This window comes from Trypanosoma theileri (genome assembly GCF_002087225.1).
Source record: "Trypanosoma theileri isolate Edinburgh chromosome Unknown TM35_Tth_4_V1, whole genome shotgun sequence".
In the NCBI taxonomy this organism is placed as follows: Eukaryota; Euglenozoa; class Kinetoplastea; order Trypanosomatida; family Trypanosomatidae; genus Trypanosoma; species Trypanosoma theileri.
Genome location: NW_021639846.1, coordinates 705,348 through 726,686, shown reverse-complemented (window position 1 = coordinate 726,686; position 21,339 = coordinate 705,348). Strand labels below are relative to the sequence as shown.

General features: G+C 38.1%; 10 protein-coding genes across 10 annotated transcripts; all 10 read right to left on the bottom strand.

Annotated features, from left to right (window-relative positions):
- Positions 1-1,078: 1,078 nt before the first annotated feature.
- TM35_000044220 (nuclear lim interactor-interacting factor) lies at positions 1,079-2,038 on the bottom strand (the record flags this gene model as incomplete). Its single annotated transcript, XM_029022616.1, has 1 exon — positions 1,079-2,038. One exon carries the CDS (start codon positions 2,036-2,038, stop codon positions 1,079-1,081), a length of 960 nt encoding a protein of 319 aa, XP_028886274.1.
- Positions 2,039-2,449: 411 nt separating this feature from the next.
- On the bottom strand, positions 2,450-4,417 carry TM35_000044210 (uncharacterized protein; the record flags this gene model as incomplete). Its single annotated transcript, XM_029022615.1, has 1 exon — positions 2,450-4,417. The coding sequence occupies one exon, from the start codon at positions 4,415-4,417 to the stop codon at positions 2,450-2,452; it is 1,968 nt and encodes a 655-aa protein (XP_028886273.1).
- A 367-nt stretch (positions 4,418-4,784) lies between these two features.
- On the bottom strand, positions 4,785-6,620 carry TM35_000044200 (uncharacterized protein; the record flags this gene model as incomplete). Its single annotated transcript, XM_029022614.1, has 1 exon — positions 4,785-6,620. The coding sequence occupies one exon, from the start codon at positions 6,618-6,620 to the stop codon at positions 4,785-4,787; it is 1,836 nt and encodes a 611-aa protein (XP_028886272.1).
- A 393-nt stretch (positions 6,621-7,013) lies between these two features.
- Positions 7,014-7,760, bottom strand: TM35_000044190 (uncharacterized protein; the record flags this gene model as incomplete). Its single annotated transcript, XM_029022613.1, has 1 exon — positions 7,014-7,760. The coding sequence occupies one exon, from the start codon at positions 7,758-7,760 to the stop codon at positions 7,014-7,016; it is 747 nt and encodes a 248-aa protein (XP_028886271.1).
- Positions 7,761-8,435: 675 nt separating this feature from the next.
- On the bottom strand, positions 8,436-9,824 carry TM35_000044180 (uncharacterized protein; the record flags this gene model as incomplete). Its single annotated transcript, XM_029022612.1, has 1 exon — positions 8,436-9,824. One exon carries the CDS (start codon positions 9,822-9,824, stop codon positions 8,436-8,438), a length of 1,389 nt encoding a protein of 462 aa, XP_028886270.1.
- Positions 9,825-10,017: 193 nt separating this feature from the next.
- TM35_000044170 (ankyrin repeat protein) lies at positions 10,018-10,530 on the bottom strand (the record flags this gene model as incomplete). The annotated part of the gene is made up of 1 exon (XM_029022611.1): positions 10,018-10,530. One exon carries the CDS (start codon positions 10,528-10,530, stop codon positions 10,018-10,020), a length of 513 nt encoding a protein of 170 aa, XP_028886269.1.
- A 1,331-nt stretch (positions 10,531-11,861) lies between these two features.
- On the bottom strand, positions 11,862-13,424 carry TM35_000044160 (uncharacterized protein; the record flags this gene model as incomplete). Its single annotated transcript, XM_029022610.1, has 1 exon — positions 11,862-13,424. The coding sequence occupies one exon, from the start codon at positions 13,422-13,424 to the stop codon at positions 11,862-11,864; it is 1,563 nt and encodes a 520-aa protein (XP_028886268.1).
- An 828-nt stretch (positions 13,425-14,252) lies between these two features.
- On the bottom strand, positions 14,253-18,050 carry TM35_000044150 (uncharacterized protein; the record flags this gene model as incomplete). The annotated part of the gene is made up of 1 exon (XM_029022609.1): positions 14,253-18,050. The coding sequence occupies one exon, from the start codon at positions 18,048-18,050 to the stop codon at positions 14,253-14,255; it is 3,798 nt and encodes a 1,265-aa protein (XP_028886267.1).
- Positions 18,051-18,534: 484 nt separating this feature from the next.
- TM35_000044140 (Kelch repeat-containing protein) lies at positions 18,535-19,128 on the bottom strand (the record flags this gene model as incomplete). The annotated part of the gene is made up of 1 exon (XM_029022608.1): positions 18,535-19,128. The coding sequence occupies one exon, from the start codon at positions 19,126-19,128 to the stop codon at positions 18,535-18,537; it is 594 nt and encodes a 197-aa protein (XP_028886266.1).
- Positions 19,129-19,488: 360 nt separating this feature from the next.
- Positions 19,489-20,952, bottom strand: TM35_000044130 (uncharacterized protein; the record flags this gene model as incomplete). Its single annotated transcript, XM_029022607.1, has 1 exon — positions 19,489-20,952. One exon carries the CDS (start codon positions 20,950-20,952, stop codon positions 19,489-19,491), a length of 1,464 nt encoding a protein of 487 aa, XP_028886265.1.
- Between the last annotated feature and the right edge of the window lie 387 nt (positions 20,953-21,339).

The window sequence follows — 21,339 nt, the reverse complement described above, 5'->3', positions numbered from 1 at the left end:
ATGCGCAGCTCTCTCAGTGTTCAACTCTTGCATTCGGGGGAAGGGCATTCCAAACGCGAAGGTTCGTGGCGGCGTAGGGCAATTACAGACGCGCCTAGAGGCTCATCTTGAAATGGATCGCACCCCAAACGCAACGGCGTTGGTCGAAATTCCTGTCCGAGGACAGTTGCGGCGCGGCATGCACTCCAAAAACATGCACGTCACAGCAACACACGACACAAACACAACCACTTTGACCACTCCACTGAGGCCTCTGCGGGGTTTGTGTGGAAGCGGCATGCTTCGCTTCGGCGGTGGGGCTCGAGGGGCACTTTACGTCCCGAGGCGCTGAACCTTGAGGCCTGAAATATCATGCTCAGGGACTTTGAACTTGAGAGAAAAAAGAAGAGTGAGGATGAGGAAAAGAAAGGATGAAACCCGGCAACCAGTCTACGCGCGCAATGCTCGAGGCTCGTTGTCGGGTTTTGCCCTTTTCTTTTTTTTATCCCCCACCCGAAGAAGGGAGAGGAGAGAACACACAACCCCCACAACCCAAGGCGGGCGGCCAACCCCCATGTTCCTTTTCTTTTCGCCAATTAAAACTTATTGAAAATGTTTTAGATATTCCAGTCCCATCACAAGCGCAGTTGGTCTAGTGGTAGAATTCTCGCCTGCCACGCGGGAGGCCCGGGTTCGATTCCCGGACTGCGCAGTTGTTTTTTTTGGTCACGTCACCGTGGCGGGCGAAAAGAATGATGGGTGGGCATTTGGAGAAGAGAGAACTAAGAAAAAAAAAAACACAAAGAAAAAAACATTAGTAGACCGCAGGTGATTTTTCTCCCAGACAGAGGTGTTTTTCTCGCAATAGCAAATCAAAAAATGAAACAAAAAACGAATGGCAAGAACAACAACAACAACAACGACGGCGAAAACACCTGGACAGAGGAAAGGGGAGAGAAATGCAAGAAACAGGATCATCACCAGAGTAAAACAAAGAAAAAGCAACAATAACAACATTCATAAAAAAGAAACAACAATGTCATTTTTCTTTTCTCGTTTTTTTATTTATTTATTTATATTTTATGATGTTCGCCTTCTTTTAATCCTCTGGTGGGTCCTGTTCCGCTAACGCAGTTTTTTCTTTACGAGAGCGCATTGGTGTCGTATCCGTTCTTTTTCTACCTTCTGGACGGGGGATGCGTTTTAGTAGTGGTGTCATTGAAGTGCTGGGTGGCGCTCCGCGCTTACGACGCTTACCGAGAAAATACGTAGGAATACCCTTGCCATCTGAACCAAGAATCACCTGTTGTGTAAGAAGTGGGCATCTAGAAAGGAATTCTGGAACACTTTCACCGCTCGCAGACAAATCTAAGAGGACTTCTTGAAGTAAAAGAAGTGTACGATCTGTGAATTGACGCTTTGGTTTCATCACTGTAGAAGAGGGTGTTATCGGACCAACCGTACTTTCACTATCTTGTAAATTCATTTCCTTTTCTTGAGAAGGGGTTGGAGTTCCTGGAACTTCAAAATCTTCAACAATAATACTATTTTTAGGATTTGCTCGAACACAATCTGGGGTATTTTCTACAATAATAACATAATTAATATCCCTACCCAGTTTTTTAAGATCTTTTGTATAATCATCTGTTGAAAACCATGTTTTATGGCGGTAAATGAGATGTTGAATGATACAGTCTTCATTAATTTCCTCCAAAATATTTTTGGCATATTCTCTTTCACCAGCTGTCCAAACAATAACTTCAAAATCATCCTTTATAGAACGAAGTAATTCTCTTAAATATGCACGAGCGTATAAAGGACCTTCACGTGCATAAACCACTGTTTCATCCAAATCTAAAACCACAGTATATTTTTTAACTTCAGAAGTTAAAGGGGCCACAAGTTGATCTTCACGATGGGTCATGGTTGGTTTACGTCGCAGGCGGACTTCGTCCACGTCAGCAAGGCGAGCCGACTCATAAACATTTTCACGTAGTAGTTCACATCCTTTGGGAGGAGGTGGTGTTGCTGGTGTTAAAGTAACGGGAGTTCCAGGCATTTATTACCACCTCAACTCCCTTTATTTTATTATTATTATTATTATTATTATTATTATTATTATTATTATTATTATTATTATTATTATCAGAAATAATACATAATAAATAAAGAAAAAAAAAAAGGAGTAAAGAAAGTGAAATTTGAGAAACAGATAAAAGAGCAAAAACAATAAACAACAACAACAAACAAGAGACAAATTCACTCTGACAAATTTATCATGGAAACCCAAAAATAAGTAGAAAAATAAGAAAAAAAAAACACTTACTCCATTAAAAGCAGTATATGTACTTCTTCTCAGATGAAGGGGAGATAGAAAAAAAAAGCCATGAAAACAAAAAATGTGAAATGAGAATAAGGAGAATGGGTACACTCAATCCCTAGAGAAGACGTCTTTTCTCAAAGAAATATTCTAGGCTCCATCATTCTCATCTGGATCGCGTAGGTCAGTATCCTCTACGACCCGAGAGTCAAACACCACTTCGTCTTCTTCCCACCATGCTGATGTATTTTGTTTTCCACAAACAACTGGAATTCCATTAGGTGTTTCCACAATCACCTGTGTATGCCTTGGACACGCTGGACAAGGTAAATATGGATCTTTTTTACCAAAGTTAACATAACCATCTGAAAACAATGCACAAATAGTATGATACATTTCATTACAATCTGGATGATAACAAGACACACTAGCACCAGGCATACCACATAAATTACACATTTGCATAGGTAAATCACAAAATACAACATCTTCAAGTTCAGATCCTTTTTGATATCCCGAACAAAGGTGAACACAACGACAATGTACAACATGAACAGAACGAGTTCGAAGATCTACAAAATTTGTAGAACAAATTAAACGATTTCTTTTTTTACCATTTTTAGTAAGTCTTCTATCACTTAACGCATAACGAAGTTCATTCATTGACGGAATATATCGTCCCATATTACGATTATTATTCTTTAGTAAATCTTTTACTACACATAAGGTACTCTCATCTTCACAATTTATACCACAAATAATACAAACTTGACTTACTTCTTTTCGACGACGAATTCGTTCTTTTTTATCTTCTTCATGAACTTTTTGTTGTTCAACAATAGCATCACGCATTCGTACATCTTTTTGTGTAATATGAGGAGTATCAGGTTCCCAATGAATAGGTTCTTCTCGATTCCTCTTAGAGAGAAATTGCGATTGTTGTCGTCTAATCTGTTCCCCTAATTGTGAAGGAACTACACCTGAGATAGGAACACCACCACCACTACCTAAAGAAGTTCCACTACCAAAGGAAAACATAGTTCGCTTAGCCCCACTATGAATAGAGGAAGAAGAAGAAGAACCTGGAGTGGAATGTACCTTTGGAATAGTAGGACTCATATTCACATCTTGTGAATCACGCAAAGCTGCAAGATCACCAAGATTTACAATTCCAGCAGGTTTAAGACCTTCTCGTACTGTAATAACCTGTTGTTCACATCTTAATGCAATGGGTACTGGAAGTACCTGAACTACTTCCATTCTAGATCCACGATCCATTCTAATAAGAAAAGGATGTAAATTTGTCTGAAAACGTCTATCTATATCATTTTTAACGCGAACATAAACATTTCGTAATTCTACTACTTGTTTTCGATCGCTTCGAAGATTTTCTCGAATAGCTTTTTGAACAGCTTCATCAAAAGTCATTGAGGTAATTTGTTGTTGTTTATTTTCTAAATCACAAAAGTCTATCTCACATACCGACAAATTAGGTTTTGGAGTTTTAAAACGTATTGCAATTACAACTCCACGAATAAAAAAATTAGGATATTTAGGCGGACAAGTAATATCACTAATAGGTACATAAACACTATCAGTGGTATGAGCTTGTAAAGCATCTGAAGTTAAAGGGATAATCATATTTCCTTTACTTTGATTATTATTATTTAAATCTATTGGTTTTTCACGTCCAACTTCAATGTCAAATGAAACTCCCTTTTCCACAATTGGCTCATCATCATCATTATCATTATCATCTTCATCATTTTTCATTATTCCTGTGGTATGCATATCAGAAGATGTCATTCCAAGAATATGACCATTCATACTAGTATTAACACTATTAGTAGCATCTTCCATTAAACTAACCAATAGTTCACATAAATAAGCATCATCAACTACCAAAGTATCTCCTGTTTTTACGTCAGTATGAAATACGGTAAAATCACAAGGAGGGGCATCCATAAATCGAAGTTTCTTCTCTACAATAGTACTAATACTATCGTAGCCGTGATCGTGTGGATCTGTAAATGTCATGGTGTCTCGAAAGACACGCTCGCCCTGGACACCAGGCACCTTTTTGAAACGAAGGCGTAGTGCGAGACGAACAACCACCATTATATATATAAATATATAAAGAGAGAGAGAGAGAGAGATGGCGTCTATAGACTCTCACAAAAGCCTAAATTTCTTATCAAGATAAATTAATTAAACCAAATAAAAAAAAGAAGATTGAAACAAAAAAAAAAATACATCATTTATAGAAAAAGATAAAGAAATAGGAATCAAATAAAGGAAATAAAACAAAAAACGCAGTAAAATATTTATTTCCCCTCCTCCTCCCACCACCCCTACTCCCTGCCTCCTAACTTTTCCCATTCAAATAGATTAGAAAAAAAGTATATATATATATATATATATATAAATGTGAAAATATATCAACAATAACAACAACAAGAATAATAATAAAAAAAAAACAACAGAATCATCGAAGAAGATGAAAAATAGCTCCTGGATCAATAGTGGCAAACTGAAGTACTTCACGAAGGGCAGAACTCACAGCTGAACCACGTGGTAATGTCATTTCTACAATACATGTCATTCCAGGCCGTCTCGCAGGTTTAAGAAAATGACTTCTCTCTTCAATACCACGAAATCCACTTCGAGCAATCATATTTTTTTTCCCACTCGCGAGAAAGAAAGGTGATATTTGCCGTGTGATGCCATCCTGATCTTTATACAGCTGAGGACGAATGGGAATATCAGGATGACTTTCCCAACTCCATCCTCTCTCATCATCAAATAGACAATAACTAAGGTCCTTTGGTCGAACAACAAGACGACGATAAGTGGCTGGAGGAGAAATTTTCATTTCTGATAATCCTTCAATTTGAAATTCATGTGATAATCGTTCAGATGCCTCTTTCATTCGATGATGAGGGAGAATTAAACGTTCTGCACCAAAACCCAATACAGGTAAAACTACATCATCAATGGAAAACTTTTCGGCTTCTTCACGACTTTGTATAATTCGAACACGTCCAATTAAATTATTTAAATGTTTTTCTCCACAAATAGAAAGCCACTCAGGATGACGTAAAGAAGTCATATTTCCATTTACATGATCTGCAGGGGCTTCAAAAATATCTAATAAATCTCTTTCTTCATCTTTTTTAGGAATAACAAGATCTCCAATAACAACTTTGTCTCCATAAAGTTCCCAGCGAAGGGATGCCATTGCATTAAAATGAACATCTGCTACACTTCTAAGTTTTTCTTGTATAATTAAACGAGGAATACTTTCACGAATAACTTGAGCCGAATCATGATGAACTGGGAAAATATCTGCTGCTCTTTCTAGAAAATCACGTAAAAGAATATGATGTGGATAATATAATCCAGTCTGTGGACGACGTACAATAGGTTCATCTTTTTTTAACGCATATTCTAAACTTTTCTTTACACCTTTCCAATCTTCTCGAGTAGATTTTGGATTTGCAATGATTTCTAAAAGAGGATTAATTTCTTTACGCAGAAGTGGTGAACGTTCTGTTAAGCCCAAAATATAAGAAGAAATAAAACTTGGATATTCTCTATGAAGAAGAAATCTTCCAGATTCAAAAGTGCGAAAAAGACCAACACCATGACGAGCTAAATGTGAATAATTTAAAAATCCATTGGATTGTAAATTTTCTAAACGTGGAAGAAGATCTGCCAAAGCTCCTTTTATACCTCTTAAAACAATACGGTAACGTAGATCTGGTAAAAGATGAATAGGTAATGGGGATAATGGTTCTTGTAATGTTGAAATATCTATAGCTTTTCCAATATAAACAACTCCATCCGAAATATTAAATTTCTGTTGTTGTTGTTGTTCTTGTTGTTGAAAATGAGAGAGAGCATTACGGGATTTAGTATAAACTAATACAAAACGTTCTTGACAACTTCCAAAATCTACTGGAGAGACAAATTGCACAGAAGTTCCTATAGGACATTTCTCTTCAATAAGAGTTGCAATGGCCCCATCCGGAACCCCTTCAGAGATAACAGGAAGTAGAAATCGAGAGATTCCCCCGGTAGTATTAGACTTTTCTTTAGATTCCATTTTGGAAAAAATAACATCAGGCCAAACTTCTTTCACAATAAAATCATCAAAAGACCATTTCATTAATCCTGTCACTCGTGCGTTTCTTACCTCATCCATACTACAACGTGAAAGATTAGCTGTACGTAATTCAGTAACGCCAACAGCATTTTCCATCTCAAGAGAACCATGTGCATTCTTCATGGAATGTCTAAAGTTAATTCTATCTTTCGTCATTGACTAGTAGACCCTCAATTCCTTCATAACGTTATTATTATTATTATTATTATTATTTTCTCTCTTTCTCTCTCTTTATTTTATTTTTACTTTTTGTATTGTCACGACCAAAATAATAATAATAATAAAGTATAAAGGGATGTAAAGGAGAAAACAAATAAGGGGAAAACAATAAAAAAAAAGAGAGATAATAAAAAACCAATTATACATAATTCTTATATATACATATATATACCCCAAAAAAGAACAATACAAAAAACAAACACAAAAAAACTTACACACAAATATGAAAAAAAAATAATAATAATCTTTTGTTTTATCTATGATTAAGAAAAAAAAATATAAAAAAACTACTTTGCTCTCTCTCTCTCTCTCTCTTCCCATCCCCCTCCATTAATTAGAAAGACTAACATTCGCCTGTCTGGCCAGTTGTTCCCTCCGCCAGAGCGGCATACATCGTGTGGAATAACCCCCATGCGGGTTCATCATAAAATACGGCCGATCATTCCAAACACAAAATCCCACACAACTCAAAAATCCAACCTGTCCACTCACCACTCCACTCAACCAATACGACCATCCCATTCCCGTAAAGAACTCCGCCGGACTTCGAAGTACACGCGAGTCCAGCGGCTCTACAGGGATGGGATAACGATAATACAATCGTCTACCAGAAGAAGTTAGAAGAAGAGCTTTTCGCCAGAAAAGAGTTCCCGCCCCAACACCAATAGACCAAGTGAGACTATTAAATGCAATCGCCTTCATCCATGCTTGTCCCCATGTATTGTGTCTACCACTCCACATGGCTTCCGAGAGAAAATAATGAAGTGTCGTTCCAACCAAAATACCGGGTAATGAAATCCAACCAACTTGCCGCATAACACCATTTACCGTACAATTTATTCTTTTTTCTGCAAAAACAGAAACGCCTGTACCTATGCCTGCGACTGCCAATACCATTACAGTAGAGAGAAGAAATCCAATAGACATACAACACAGATTACATCGCTTGGAGTTTGCATTCTTCGCTTTAATAGATTTTGGTAATTCAGCGGATTGATCACCAATCTCTGCGAGAAGCTTGGGATCCACTTTTTTGGCGTTGATAATGGATATCTTTGTATTGTCTAAATCTGCCATTAGTCCTACCTATATACTATTTTAATTGTTATCATTGTTAATAACGTGGATTTATGAGTGAAAGTAAAAAAAAAAACAACAAATAGATAAGAAACAAGAAGAAGAAGAAGTAAGTATAATCACGTACATACACAGAGAGAATATTACTCACCTCAAGTAGATTACACATATTACACATGCAGCGGTACAAGAGTAAAAAGTATTCACACAGAAAGAAAAAGAAAAGAAAAAAAAACACACAAGATTTATTCTCCAAACTGTGACAAGAGAAATGAAAGAAGCAATCTTTCATTATTCAAAGAGAATTTATTCAGAACACTTCTATCTATGATATTTCTAAGATGATGGTACAGAAATAAACCCAACACATCAGAAAAAAAAAAAAGGTAGCACTTCTCCTCATTTTTTAAAAAAAAAAAATTATCTTTGCTTATGAATAAGTGCATTACTATCACATTCTATGATAACTATTTGCACAGTTGAATGTTCAAACAGAAAAATATTGAAGAGATGGAAGATAAGTCATATAAATTAAAATAGAAAAAAAACAACAACAAAAGCAGTACAAGTCTTCATGTGACGAATATTTCAATATATATATATATATATATATGTTTAGATTGGCCATACGCCAATATCACACGTTCTTCTTTCTTTCCTTCGTTCCCTTCGTATCTAAATGGTAGTGTGATGATCAGAACTCAGGCCAGCAGCAGTAGCAGCAGCAACCGCAGAAGAAGAAGAAGAGTCAGCATTTCCTCTATTTTTGCCTCTTGCCTCAAATACAACTACCCGCTGACTAGAGGTATTATTAAAATTATTTGCGCGACGAATCATGTCCATATGATCAGCAGTAATTCTAAGTGTGTTATTACTGTTAGAACGATGAATCACACTGCGCTGGGCCATCATGAGAACATCAAATGATCCATCAACATCCGCCGTAGAACCACGCACCGCCGCCGTTGTTGTTGTTGTTGTTGTTGTTGTTGTTGTCATTGACGATGAAGAGATCACAGCAGGTGTAGATGATAATGATGATGATGGTGGAATACGTGAGGACGGATGATGATCTCCACTTTTTCCCTGTGAAACGGCAGCCTCTTCTGTGCGTAGTTTTTCTCGCAAGTGTTTCTGCCGCAGACGCCAGAGTTCATGTTTGCGCATGAGAGCTTCCGACTGAGCCTGTTCCGCCTCTTCATCCATCTCTACAAAACCCCGTGAAGTTGTGGTGTGGCCAAAAAGGGAATTATCAATAGAAGTAGACGTGACTGTGTCTTCCATAATAAGAATATCATTTTCCGTGTTTGGTGGTTCCATAATGGCTGTTTCATCCCCAATAATAAGTTCAATTTCCTCACCACTGGAATTTCCATCATCTGGAGTGAGACGAGAGAAGGAAAGTTGTGAATTTGTCATTTCTTTTTGTAAAAGACGTTCAAAAGTTTGTTTCTTCTGTTGCTGAACATTGGAAAGAAAATGATTTGTGATACTTGTAGCCATAGATGGGGACCATGTAGAAGATGTCTGAGATACACCTGTTGGAGAAAATGGATTGCTGACATCACTGGAGGCATCAGGGATACCACCAAGAGAACGACAAAGAATCTCTTTTATGTTAACATGACGTGCTTCTTTTCGTAATGCTTTTTGTGATCGTCGAAAAAGGGTAATTTTATCATTATCATCACATTCCCCATTTTCAGTTCCTTGTTTTCTCTTGCGGGTCATTTGTTGTTGTTTCTGCGGTTTAATCTTTTTTTTCGTTTTCAGTTGAGACCCCTCCAAAGGTTCCGTAGTAGTGGCCGTCTGTTCACTGACGGGCTCTGTTAATTCCGTCAACACTGGTGTATCCTGCAACTCTTCCGAGAGAAGAACATCCATTGTATCTGCGAGAGAATGTTGTTGTTGTTGTTGCTGCTGGTCAACAAACTCTCGCACTTTATCGTGTGGAGAGAGAGACTTCATTGTGAGAATATCACCAACAGCATCACACTGCGATTGCGGTTGCGGTGGTGGTGGTGTTTGATACCCACTATGATCATCTGCCTCTACTGGAACCATACTTGTACTCCTTCTTCCTCTTATTATCCCTTCAACGTGTCCACAGAGAGAAACCCAAAAGAGTACATAAGAAAAATCAATGAATTCACCACAGAGAACAGAAGAGAGAACCAACAAAACAAAGTAAAGAAGAAAAAAAATAAAATAATAATACCACACCATACAATGTACCCACACACTCTCACTCTCACTCTCACTCCCTCTCTCTCTTCTTCTCTTCCAGCAAACGCACCACTTCCTCCCATCCCCCTGCCCGCGCCGCCTCCAACGCGGTGGTTCCCGCCACTGTCGTCGTTACCATCATCGCCCCCGCCGCCAACAGCCGCCGCACAACTTCCAAATGCCCAGCAGCGGCCGCCACGTGCAGCGGTGTGCGCCGCAGTTCGTCCCGCGCGTTCACATTCGCGCCGTCGTCGAGAAGACACGCCGCCACGTCCGCCGCCCCCCGCCCCGCCGCGTAGTGAAGTGCCGTCCACCCGCCGCCGTCCACCGCGTCCACCTCAACGGCCTGCAGCGGCCGCGCGGCGAGAATGGCGGCGACAACACACACATCGCCGGAGAAGGCCGCGTGGTGCAACAATGTCATGCCGTTGGCGTCGCGCTCCGTCACACAACCGCCGTTCTTCACATAATTCAACACGCGGGTCTCATCACCGCGGCGACACGCATCGTAAATGGTTTCTCGTCTAGAGTCCGTTGTTGCCATTCTTTTTCTTCCCTTCTATACCCTATAAATATATATTATATGTATATATATACGTATATATTATATGGGTGCCGTGGGTTTGTGTCTCTCTCTCTTATGGTGTGTTGGTTTGGCACGCAGAGGCAAAAAAGAGGAAGAAGAAGAAGAAGAGTGAAAAGATAAAAGAAAGACTACATATGTGTTTAGTACATATTGGCGAAAAGTATCAGGGATGCGTACAATTACAACAGAAAACTGTTTATTTATTTTTTTCCTTGTATGTGTGTGTCGCTTACTCTACTACCAAAAAAACAGAATGGGAAAAAAAGGGATACCACCCAAATACTCTGTTGGTTTCTCTTTTTCTCTTTTGGAGTTCTCTCACTTTCAGTTCCTCCCCATACAGGAATGTTTCTCTCGTTCATTTTCATTTTCATATATTTGTTTTTTTTTGTTTTTTCTTCTTCTACACCCCCTTTTACGCTAAAAATAATATTTTCTTGCTTTTTTCTGCCATTTCACGCCTTCCCAAATGAGGAAGCAAGTATCCACAAAGACATAGTGGTACGGTATATGTGTCTAACGCATCCATCGAGTTTAATCCAGTGTTCTTATCATATAAGCGCATCAAAGGCATAAATTAAGAGAGAAAACTAATGAAAAAGAAAACAAAAAACGACAATAACGCACTCACACACACACACACACACACACCAAAAGGAAGAAAAAACAAGAAAGAAAAAAAAAACTCAGACTATGCCTTTTTCCCCTTGGGTTTCGCTTGGGCGGCAGGTGCCTTTGTTTCTTCTTCCATACAAGCCTGCTGCATGAGCTCTGAAATGGATTTCTCCAGATCATCAATACGGTTTCCCATTTCATCAATACGAGTAATAATAGAGTCTGACATTTCCTGAAAACGGTCTTGCATGTGTTGCAGCAAATTCTGTACAAAGCTCGTTAGTTCTTGTGTACCTTGCATAGATGCCGTCGCCGAAGTGGCATCTGGAGCACCCGCACGAGCACCGGCAGCCGTATTAGACATGACGTTGGGTTCCTACTAATATATATATATATATATATATATATATATATATATATTCTAGGAATAATGGGAGGAAAAAAAAAGCAATAAGAGAGATATTGCAGGAATAATGTGATTCATAGTAACACATCTTGTTTTCATAGTTTGGTCTCAGCTACCAAAGCAAACATAAAAGAGAGAAAAAAACACAGACACACACACATTCACGTCTCTCTTTTTCTCTCTTCCCCTTTCTCTCAATAAAGAGGTACTGAGTATCAACACACACATACACATATACAAAGACCTATATTCACACATAATTTCCATTTCATGCGTCATCTCGCCTCTCACGGGTACTGGAAACAAGTAAAATTGGATCAATAGCGCTGATATCGCCTGGTAGAAGAGCACTAGAGAAAGAGCTCAACACAAATGGTCGTGTTGCTCTTCCAAGACCATCAATAAGTGCAGGACGCAGACCACCTTCTAATGAACGGGGCATAAACAATGAAGTCATCACTTGTTGTTGTTGTTGTTGTTGTTGTTGTTGTAATTGCTGTGAAGATGAGGCCTGTTCTTGTGCTCCACCAACGCCTGAAGCCAAAGTTCCTGCACCGCTGGGTTGTGATAATTGTGTGAGTGCCTCACGGTCATCCGCAAAGGATGATGTGCGGTTTACAGGTATTTGTCCTTCTATCTGTGCTTTTCTCTGAAAGAGGGGAAGTTGTGCCGCCTCCTCCTCTGGAACAATACGAACACTGGAACTTAATTTCATTGCTACTGCAAAACGTAATTTTCGAGCATTTCCAAGAGATATTATTTTTGTTGAATTTTTAAGTGTATACTCTGCCACCCGCTTATTCATATCCACCATAAGAGATACATAATCATTCTTTTCAAATGCCTCTAATCCATCTTCCTTACGGTGATGTGGGAAATTAGAGTAAAATACACCTGTCATGTAGTAAACACAACAGTGAGAGGTCTTGTGAAACTCTTGATCGGTGCTCACACACGACTCTGAGACTAATCCAATACCTACATAATCACTGTTCATCACTTGAAATGTAATTCGATGACGTCCAGTGATAAGAAAACGATGTCCAACCACAGCAACTCCATAAATAACACGAAATCGATTACGTTCAGGATTAACTCCTGGTCCAGGACGAAACTTCATGGTATTTTCAGTGTTTTGATCACCAAGTTGTTTCATTAAACCATGTAGTTGGAAATATCGTGCATCTGTCTTTAACATAGACAATTGATCTTCATTTAACGTGCTAAGTAAGCGATACCCTCTAAGGTAGTTAAGAATGAGATGGAAAGTAGCAGGATCTCTATCAATAAAGAGAGCCCCAGTTTCATCTAAAATAGGAGGTTGAAGAAGATAATTGTTAGTAAGGTTGTCGTTGTTTTCGTTGTTGTTACTATCATTATTACCAATGTTGAGTTTACGAAAACCAAAGAGTACATCAAAGTAGTTTTCATTTCCATCTTTACTTAAAAGAAGCGTAAGAGGAACTGTGAAAATTGTATCACCAACATTAAGACGAACCATTTCATTAGGAGATATATTCTGAAATGAGGAAATAACATCCATAGATGCAGTTGATTGATCCCTCTGTTTAAGTAAAGAGGTAACATCGCGTTCAACCAATTGACAAACATCAAATTGTTTCTTTAGTTCATGTTGTATTTCAGCTGCTGCTGAGGATACAAATGAAGGAGAACCATATGCCTGCGAGCTTCTCACATCACTGTGATAATCATTTTCATCCGAGTGGATATCAGCACTATGCGTTGTGGACTCCACGCCTTTCGTTTCATCTCCAGCAACATGCCGGGGGCGCTTCTGTCTCTCGCGGGTTACAATACTCCGTTGTGGCATTTAAACACCAGGAGATGAGAATAAATAAAAAAATCCAAACTCTAACTGTACTTTTGTTTTTTTGTTCTTTTCTTTTTTTCTTCTTATTCTCTGTAGTATATATATATATACCTCTGTGTTTGTGCGTGTGTGCGCGTTTATAATTTAAACAATTTCCGCGCTTCTTCCAACGCCCTTTTAAAATTTTTTTTTCTTTGTTTACTCTACCCACTACCACCACAAAAAAGAAAAAAACAATAACAATAATCACCAGACTTTATTTTCTTTTGCTTTCCTTTCTTTGTTTTCCTATCTTATCTCTCTGTTTCCTCCGGCTATACACGTTCCTGAAGGGGGAGTGTGTGTTGTGAGAGGAGAGAGAGAACAAGAACGGACGGCAAAGCGAAGATTTAACAAGAAAGAAAAAGAGAATATGAAGGAATAAAGAGAGATTTATTATTTTCAGAGATTATAACGGTAATAGGCAAAAAAATAATAATAAAATAATAACAACCATGTAAATAAGGCTAAAATAAGAGGAAATGAAAATAAAAAAGAAAAAGGGACACCTTGTTCCAAATACAAGCAGCAACAAAAAAAAGAAAGCAGAATCCAACAGCCAAGAAGAAAGAAAAATAAGCAAAAAGAACACCGCAAACAGAAACATATATATATAAAGCAGAGAGATGGTACTCCCCATCTTCCCATTTTTCAGAGAGAGACAGAAAGAGAGAGAGAGAGAGACACATCCATACCTTTTTTTTCCCCCACCAATACCACCAACAAGAACAACTTACTTTCTTTTTTCTTTTTCTTCACTATTTCCACCACACAGCACTTCCTCATTCACTACAAATGTTCCACCTGGAGCTGCACATTATACACCATTTCACGCCCATCAGGATCTGAGAGAGTTATGGTTAATACATGTTCTCCTGTTTTGAAGGCTAAAAACTCAAAAGTCTCTTCATACTGTTTCTTCTGAGAAATATGCATATTATCCATATCATCACTACTACTACTATTACCACCACCACCTCCTCCACCAACCATACTAGTTGTGTCTGCAGGTCCACTAAGAACATCCGCATCCATGTGATTTTCCATTCGGAGGCGAACACGAAGTGGAATGATTCGCTTCCACGGCGCATTCACAGATAGATGAAGAAGAATAGGTTTCATCGCGGGAAGTGTGAGGGGAAATGTATTGGCTGCGTCTGTTCCGCTCTGCGATTTCAGTGTTGTGGTGATGGCTTTACTAGTCTCATCCATCTGTACCGTAATGTTAACAAGAGCGTCTTCTAATGGTTCTGTGCAGACCACCTCATTTGAAATAATGGAAAAGTCTAGAGAAACGACACCACGACACTCTGGAAGTTCCCGTACCACCCATGGAAGTTGAAATTGTCGCATTTCTGGTGGAATTTTTGTTATTTCAATAGGTGGAATAAGATACTCCGCACCTGCCACAATTAATGCATTTGGTATGTTTGTAAAAGACATCTGACTACATAGAATTTCAATGGTGTGTACTCGACTTTTGTTTTTTACAGTAATTTCCACATACCGTCGATTACGTGAGAGGGCGAGAGAAGTGACCGCTACACTGGGAACATGAAAAACCCGAAGATAGGCTTCTTGCACACGTCTAGGAATCACTGCAAAGACAGGAACAGCACTGGGAACACTCTCAGGAGCTACCGGTTGTTCATGTGGAAGTTCAACGGTAGCACGAAAGACAACATGTTGAAATACCACATTATCATTCCCGGCTGGGGCGACTAAAGTGACTTGTGTAAGCATAGATTTACCAGGATAGAGACAATTAGGAGTCATTGTATCTAATGAATTACGTTCAAGTAAAACATAAAGGGATCTAGCACTTACTCGTTGTTTACATCCACTACATCCATCTAATTGACAATTCTCATCATGAACGGTTAAATGTAATCTTCTTATCTCTACTGTACCTGCATTCGTTATATGTAATGGAAAACAAATCTTTTGTCCACCAAATATTTCCACTTCATGAAGTCCAAGAGTAAAAGAAACAAGTGGAAGTTCTTCCAGTACTGGAATAGGTGTAAGATTTCTTGATGGTATAAAAAATGTTGAACAGAGAGGTAATTGTCCCAAACGAATCTCCACTCCATCCACTACAAGATAACCTGGTATATTTGGTTGTACTTGAAGACACAAACGACGTTTTGAAAAAGAAGGAAGTATTACACCAGTAACAACATAACTTGAAGGAGCGAGAGGACCAACAATATGACCAGCATCATGTTCTTCCATAGATTCTAAATCATTTGGTAGTGTTTCTAAAGATCTACAACTAAGCGCAATAGATGTTAATTGTAAATCTCGACGAAATGGATTGGTTAAATAAAGTTCAACTTCACCAACTGTTCCAACAGACCATACGACTTGTCCTCGTGGGAGAACTTTTCCATTTAACGTCAGTACAGTCATTTTTAATCTTCCTGTATCTATAAATGTAAACTGTGCCCCACTTAAAGGAACTGTTTTTGGTGCCAAATGAGATGGAAGGGCTAATACTTCCATATTTTCCAACAAAGGAGGTGGTGTTGAGAGAATAGGTTCAAATCGTTCACTACTGTGTTCAATGATATCCATTAATGATTGTTGAGTTTCCCGGTGTAAAAAGGGATGATATTCAAAAAGAAGAAGTGAGGCAACAGCTGTTTTCATCCCATCATCCACATCCACTTCTTTTACAGCAGAGAGAAGTTCCATTAATAAAAGTACATCCTGAGCTCTACGAGGACGACATTCTAAAAGTGTGGAACTCTTACTTGCATCATTTCCACTCCATGAATTATAATTAGACCTTACTCCAACATTAATGGATTCACATTGAAACTCTGTATTTGGAAATGAAATTCCAGTCATCCTACAGGCTTGTAGTAAAAGGCCTATAGCAGCACTACTAGCACCTGCTTTTCTTTCTAAACTAGCCGCTTCCATCACATAATAAATAGCTTTACGTTCACACCCACACCAAGAGCAAAGAAAAGGAATAATATCCCGAATTTGTCGTTGTACTTTTACTGGTAAATCATTCGCTACTAATCTAAGAACAGTTAAAGATTTTACAAAACGTTGTCTATCTCCTTCTTCAGCAAATAGTTCTGTACATTGAAGGTGAATACATGCCTCACGTACACGTAAATTCCCTTGCGTCGCAGGAGTAGAAGCAGAACGAAGTTGCTGTAATGACTCAGCAAGGTATAGATGTAGTTCTAAAAAACTTAACTGAAATATTTGTTTAAATGTTGTATGGACGTTTCTACATATTTCCTCCAAACAAGTATCTTGGGAATCTTTACTATCAGGAACAAAATGTTTACGAATAGATCCAAGAAGTCGACGGAAATTATCATTATGTAATGTAAGAGGTTCCTCAATTTCTTTAAATAATTTTCTTCCTAAAGGTGAGGATGACAAACTTTGTCGTAAAAGAGTTGCCGCTTTTCTCTGTTCGGTACGTAAAGTTTCCACAGCAGTTTCAAATTGATTTAATGTAGAAGCCATACCAACATTCCAAACGACATCTTCTCCCTCAAGAAGTGAAAAAAACTTATCAATTTCTATTTTTACCCCAATTAATGGAGTTCTCTGTAAATAACGTACAGCGGCAATAGATTCTAAAATAGCTGAAGACCATAAAGGATCAGATGCGGATAAAGATTCATGATAAGCAATTAAAGCAGAATCTAATGCTCCCAATTGCAAGAGAAGATCACCTTTTCTCTTTGCTACGCGGGAACCTAATACACGTTTCTTTAATACTTCACTTTCCCCATTTACACTTCCAAACTCCTCTGAAAGTTGTTTTATCACTGCCGGTGTCATCTCTGCAGATGATTTAAGGGAAACAATATGAGCATTTATTTGTTGTACCATAGAAAGTGAAATTTCTCGCAATAAATAACGTGCCACATCTTCCACCGGTGCATTTGTGTAGGCGGGAAGAAAAAAGTGTTGAGACATGGACGCCTGTGCGTCTACGGTGGGATCCAGCACGAGACAGCGACACGTCGTCTCTTTAAAGTACCGCTGAAAGACCAACTTCACGGCGGTGAGGGCACTGCGGGGTTCATATTCATATGTGTTCAGCACCACCACCACCGCTGCGGTGTTTCTGTGGGCCTCCATGTTTGCAAACGGCGAGGCGGCGATGGCGGCGGTGTCGGCGGCGACCCGCACGGAGACCTCCAACACGGCGCTCTCGACGTAATACTCCGAGGCGGCGGGGAACACACCGCGGAGGGACCGCATCGGCACAAAGGGCTCCCGCACAAGTGCCTCCAACACACGGAGTTCAAACCCACTCATACTGTTTTTATACGCACCGCCATCTAATGTCATGGTGGAGCCGGTAATGATAGTGTCCGTGTTTGTGTTTGTGTTTTTATTATTATTATTATTATTATTATTATTATTGTTGTTGTTGTTTGTAGTTGGTGTTCGATCATTTGGATGCTTCTTTACATCGTTCCCGGGGGGCTCTGAGGCACACTGCAAACAGAGAGAAAGTGGAATCCACAACAGTGAGGCACAGCGATGGGCACGCAGAGATACAGAAGGCAACTGCCACGCAGTAGAGGCTGCCGTTTTTTCCATTTCTTTAATACACAATTATTATTATTATTATTATTATTATTATTATTATTATTATTTTGGGAAAAGTTAAATCCAATTCAATAAAGAAACACAAAGAGAGAGAGAGAGAGAGAGAGAAAACTACATGAAAGTGTTATAAATAAGTGATACACAGAGAAAAAAATATATATTCCTTTGTAAGGCGGATATATGCTCTACATTCATGAGAGAGGTAGAATCACGCATTTATTACCCTCACCACCCAGCCAAAATAGAAAAAAAAAATAATAACAACAAATAAATCAAATAATAATAAAAAAAAAACGATAACGATACTCCATCATGGTCATCATCCTACTTTAATGGGTAAAAGTAAAAGAAATGGAGTCGTACAAACAAACCCCCACCCACCAAATAGGAGTCACCATAATAATAAAATCATAATAACAACAAGAACAATAAGAGAGCCACCCCCTCTATCGTTTACAATTATCTATATTGTCATTTAACCCATTGGAGTATCAGTGACTTCCATAGCCACATCTGCGGCAGGGAATCGTTCCTTCTTACTCATCCAAACTGAAGTAAGACCTTTACTTCCCCGATGTGTATACTCAGATGCAATCTTGTACCCTCGTCGACTAAAGAAATCCACAATCTCCGCTAGTGAACAGGTTTCAAGATCATTCGGAAGTGTTCCTTCTTCCCATTCAATGTGTTTCTCCAGTTCTTCCACAGTAATACGCACATGACGATATCGCATTGGGGCCATTTCCCACGCTGCGGGTTGAACAGGCGGGAGTTGTGCATATACAGGAAGACCGTAGAATCCAACTTCACGGCGTAGTGTTAAATACGTAATGGGATCTCGCGGGACTACAAGTGTACCTGTTCGCAGGTAATCTAATATATATCCGAATACCGATCCATTACGGTCAATAAAGTAACTATTATCTTTGGCATCTTTAGAGACGGCAATGGGGTTTGTAAACATTTGCCCGAGAACGGAATATGGATGGGCACGAAGAGTCTTTGCTCGTGTGGAGTAGTGATGTCCACCAACATTTAAATGTATAATAGAAGAGTCATGTTGTTCCATCTCAACAATTTCTTTTTTTTTTTTTCTTCTTCTTATGTTTCAAAAAGAAGAAAATAAAAACAATCAAAAATAAACCGCTCTTTATATATTTTTAAAGCGAATAATAATAATAATAATAATAATAATAATAATAATAATAATAATAATAATAATACACAGGAAATCCTTTCATCTAGAAGGTAATATTATATGATGGTGTTTTCTTTTTCTTTTTTTCTTCTTTAGAGGAAAAATAAAAGGGGTATTAATAAGCGATAATTAATGTGAGAAAAAAAAAGGAGACAACATAACTCTGCGTGGTATAAATGATGATCAATAATAACGTGAACACTTTAGTAATTACACAATTCCACACTCCTTTCAATCATCATTAGAAAAAAGCAGATGTCCAAAGGAAATATTAAAAATAGGAAGCTTATGCAAACCCATTTCGTCCTTGTCATTATCATCCTTCATTCGAAGAACATAATAAAGTTGACCCTTCATAACAGTTGGATTACTACTTGGGTTAGATATCGTCAACTCATATCTTTTTGATATACCACTATCATTATTATTATTATTATTATTATTATTATCTTTACTTCCAGCAACTTCTTCGAGATCATTACTTTTACTAGTGCTGCTGGTAGTGTTGGTGGGATTCTTCTCTAAAGACTGTTCATTCATCATCCAAAATAATCGTGAAGAATCCCTGTGAGAGAATTCTTCTATAAGCTGTGATGATCTCACATCCAATCGTAACAAATAGGCATCTACCATCTCAACTACATAAGAAGGATTATTTGGCGTTAATGAAAACTGCAGAATAAAGGTACGACGTGCCTGTTCAAAAGGATCTCGTCTCTTCCCATCACACCACTTCCCAAGTGTGATATCAAAAGGGCGAACAGTGGCTGTAAGTGTGATATTTTCATTTTGACAAGTAACACGACGAGGAATGTGTTGTTGAAGGAATTGTGTTAATTTTTCTGTGGAAGTAATTACCTCTGTTAAGGTCTGTGGATTTAATCCAAAGGAATTTAAGTATTGTTTAGTTAAATGGAAAGGTGAAGTACGTATTCTTAATACAGGTTCTCCAAGTCCATGTAAGTCTCCTATGGTGGGAATTTCACGATAAAATTTATTTATTTTCTCATCCATGAGATTGGAATCCTTCTCTGTATTGTTAGGATCATCATAATCATTATTAACATTATTATTAACATTATTATCATTATTAGCTGTATCTGGAGGAGAAATAATATCCTCATGAAGGGCAAGAATATCACCATCCTCATTCTTTTCATTTTCTCTTCTCAGATGTTTTCCATTTCCACCAGGAGAACGATTCTCACGTGAGAAGACCTCATCATCTAAAAACTCCAACACATTGGGATCCTTCTCAGCATGAACCCCAACTTCTTCTACGTTTTCTCTTTCCTTATGATAACGTCCAATATCCTCCAATCTCTCTTTAATCCATAAGAGTTCACGCATATGAATAAATCGCTGGGCGGCAGGTGATAAAATAGAAGATGTTAATAACGCACTTTTGGGAATACATGGATCGGGGAGAAATACACGACGAAGATCTTCACAACAAATACGTACAATATGATTTGGATCCATTGTTTCCTGTTGTTGTGATTCCTTTTCCTCATTGGAGTTCTCCTTCTTCTTTTTCATCATCTTTCTCTTCACATTGTAGATATTGCATGAACTCTGAACATCCTCTATAGATGGATAGGATAAAATAAAACGTATGTCTTTCAAATGATGTGGAGAGTCTTTGGCGGCATGAATGCCTTTCAGGATAGATCTATAGAAAGGAATAAGGTTCATCTTTGGAGTATTGATATAGGTGTAAATAAGAAAAAAGTATATCAATCAATAAAATAAAAAAAAGAAGAAGAAAAAAATAAAATAAAAAAATGAAATAGAAAATAAAGACTAGAAAGGATTTGTAATGTTATTATTTTCTTATTTATTATTATTATTATTTAAATTTCTTTCCACACCACCCCAATATCTGAAGATGACCTTTTATTTTTCTCCTTTTCAATAGAGAATGCAATTTGGGAATGTATAGTAATGCTATAGTAATGAATATCAAATGATGTACCCTAAATAGAAGCAATACCAAAAAAAAAAGAGAGAGAAAAAAAACGTGGAAAGAACATAAATCTCTTTCTCTCTCTCCGTATATATATATATATATATATATATATA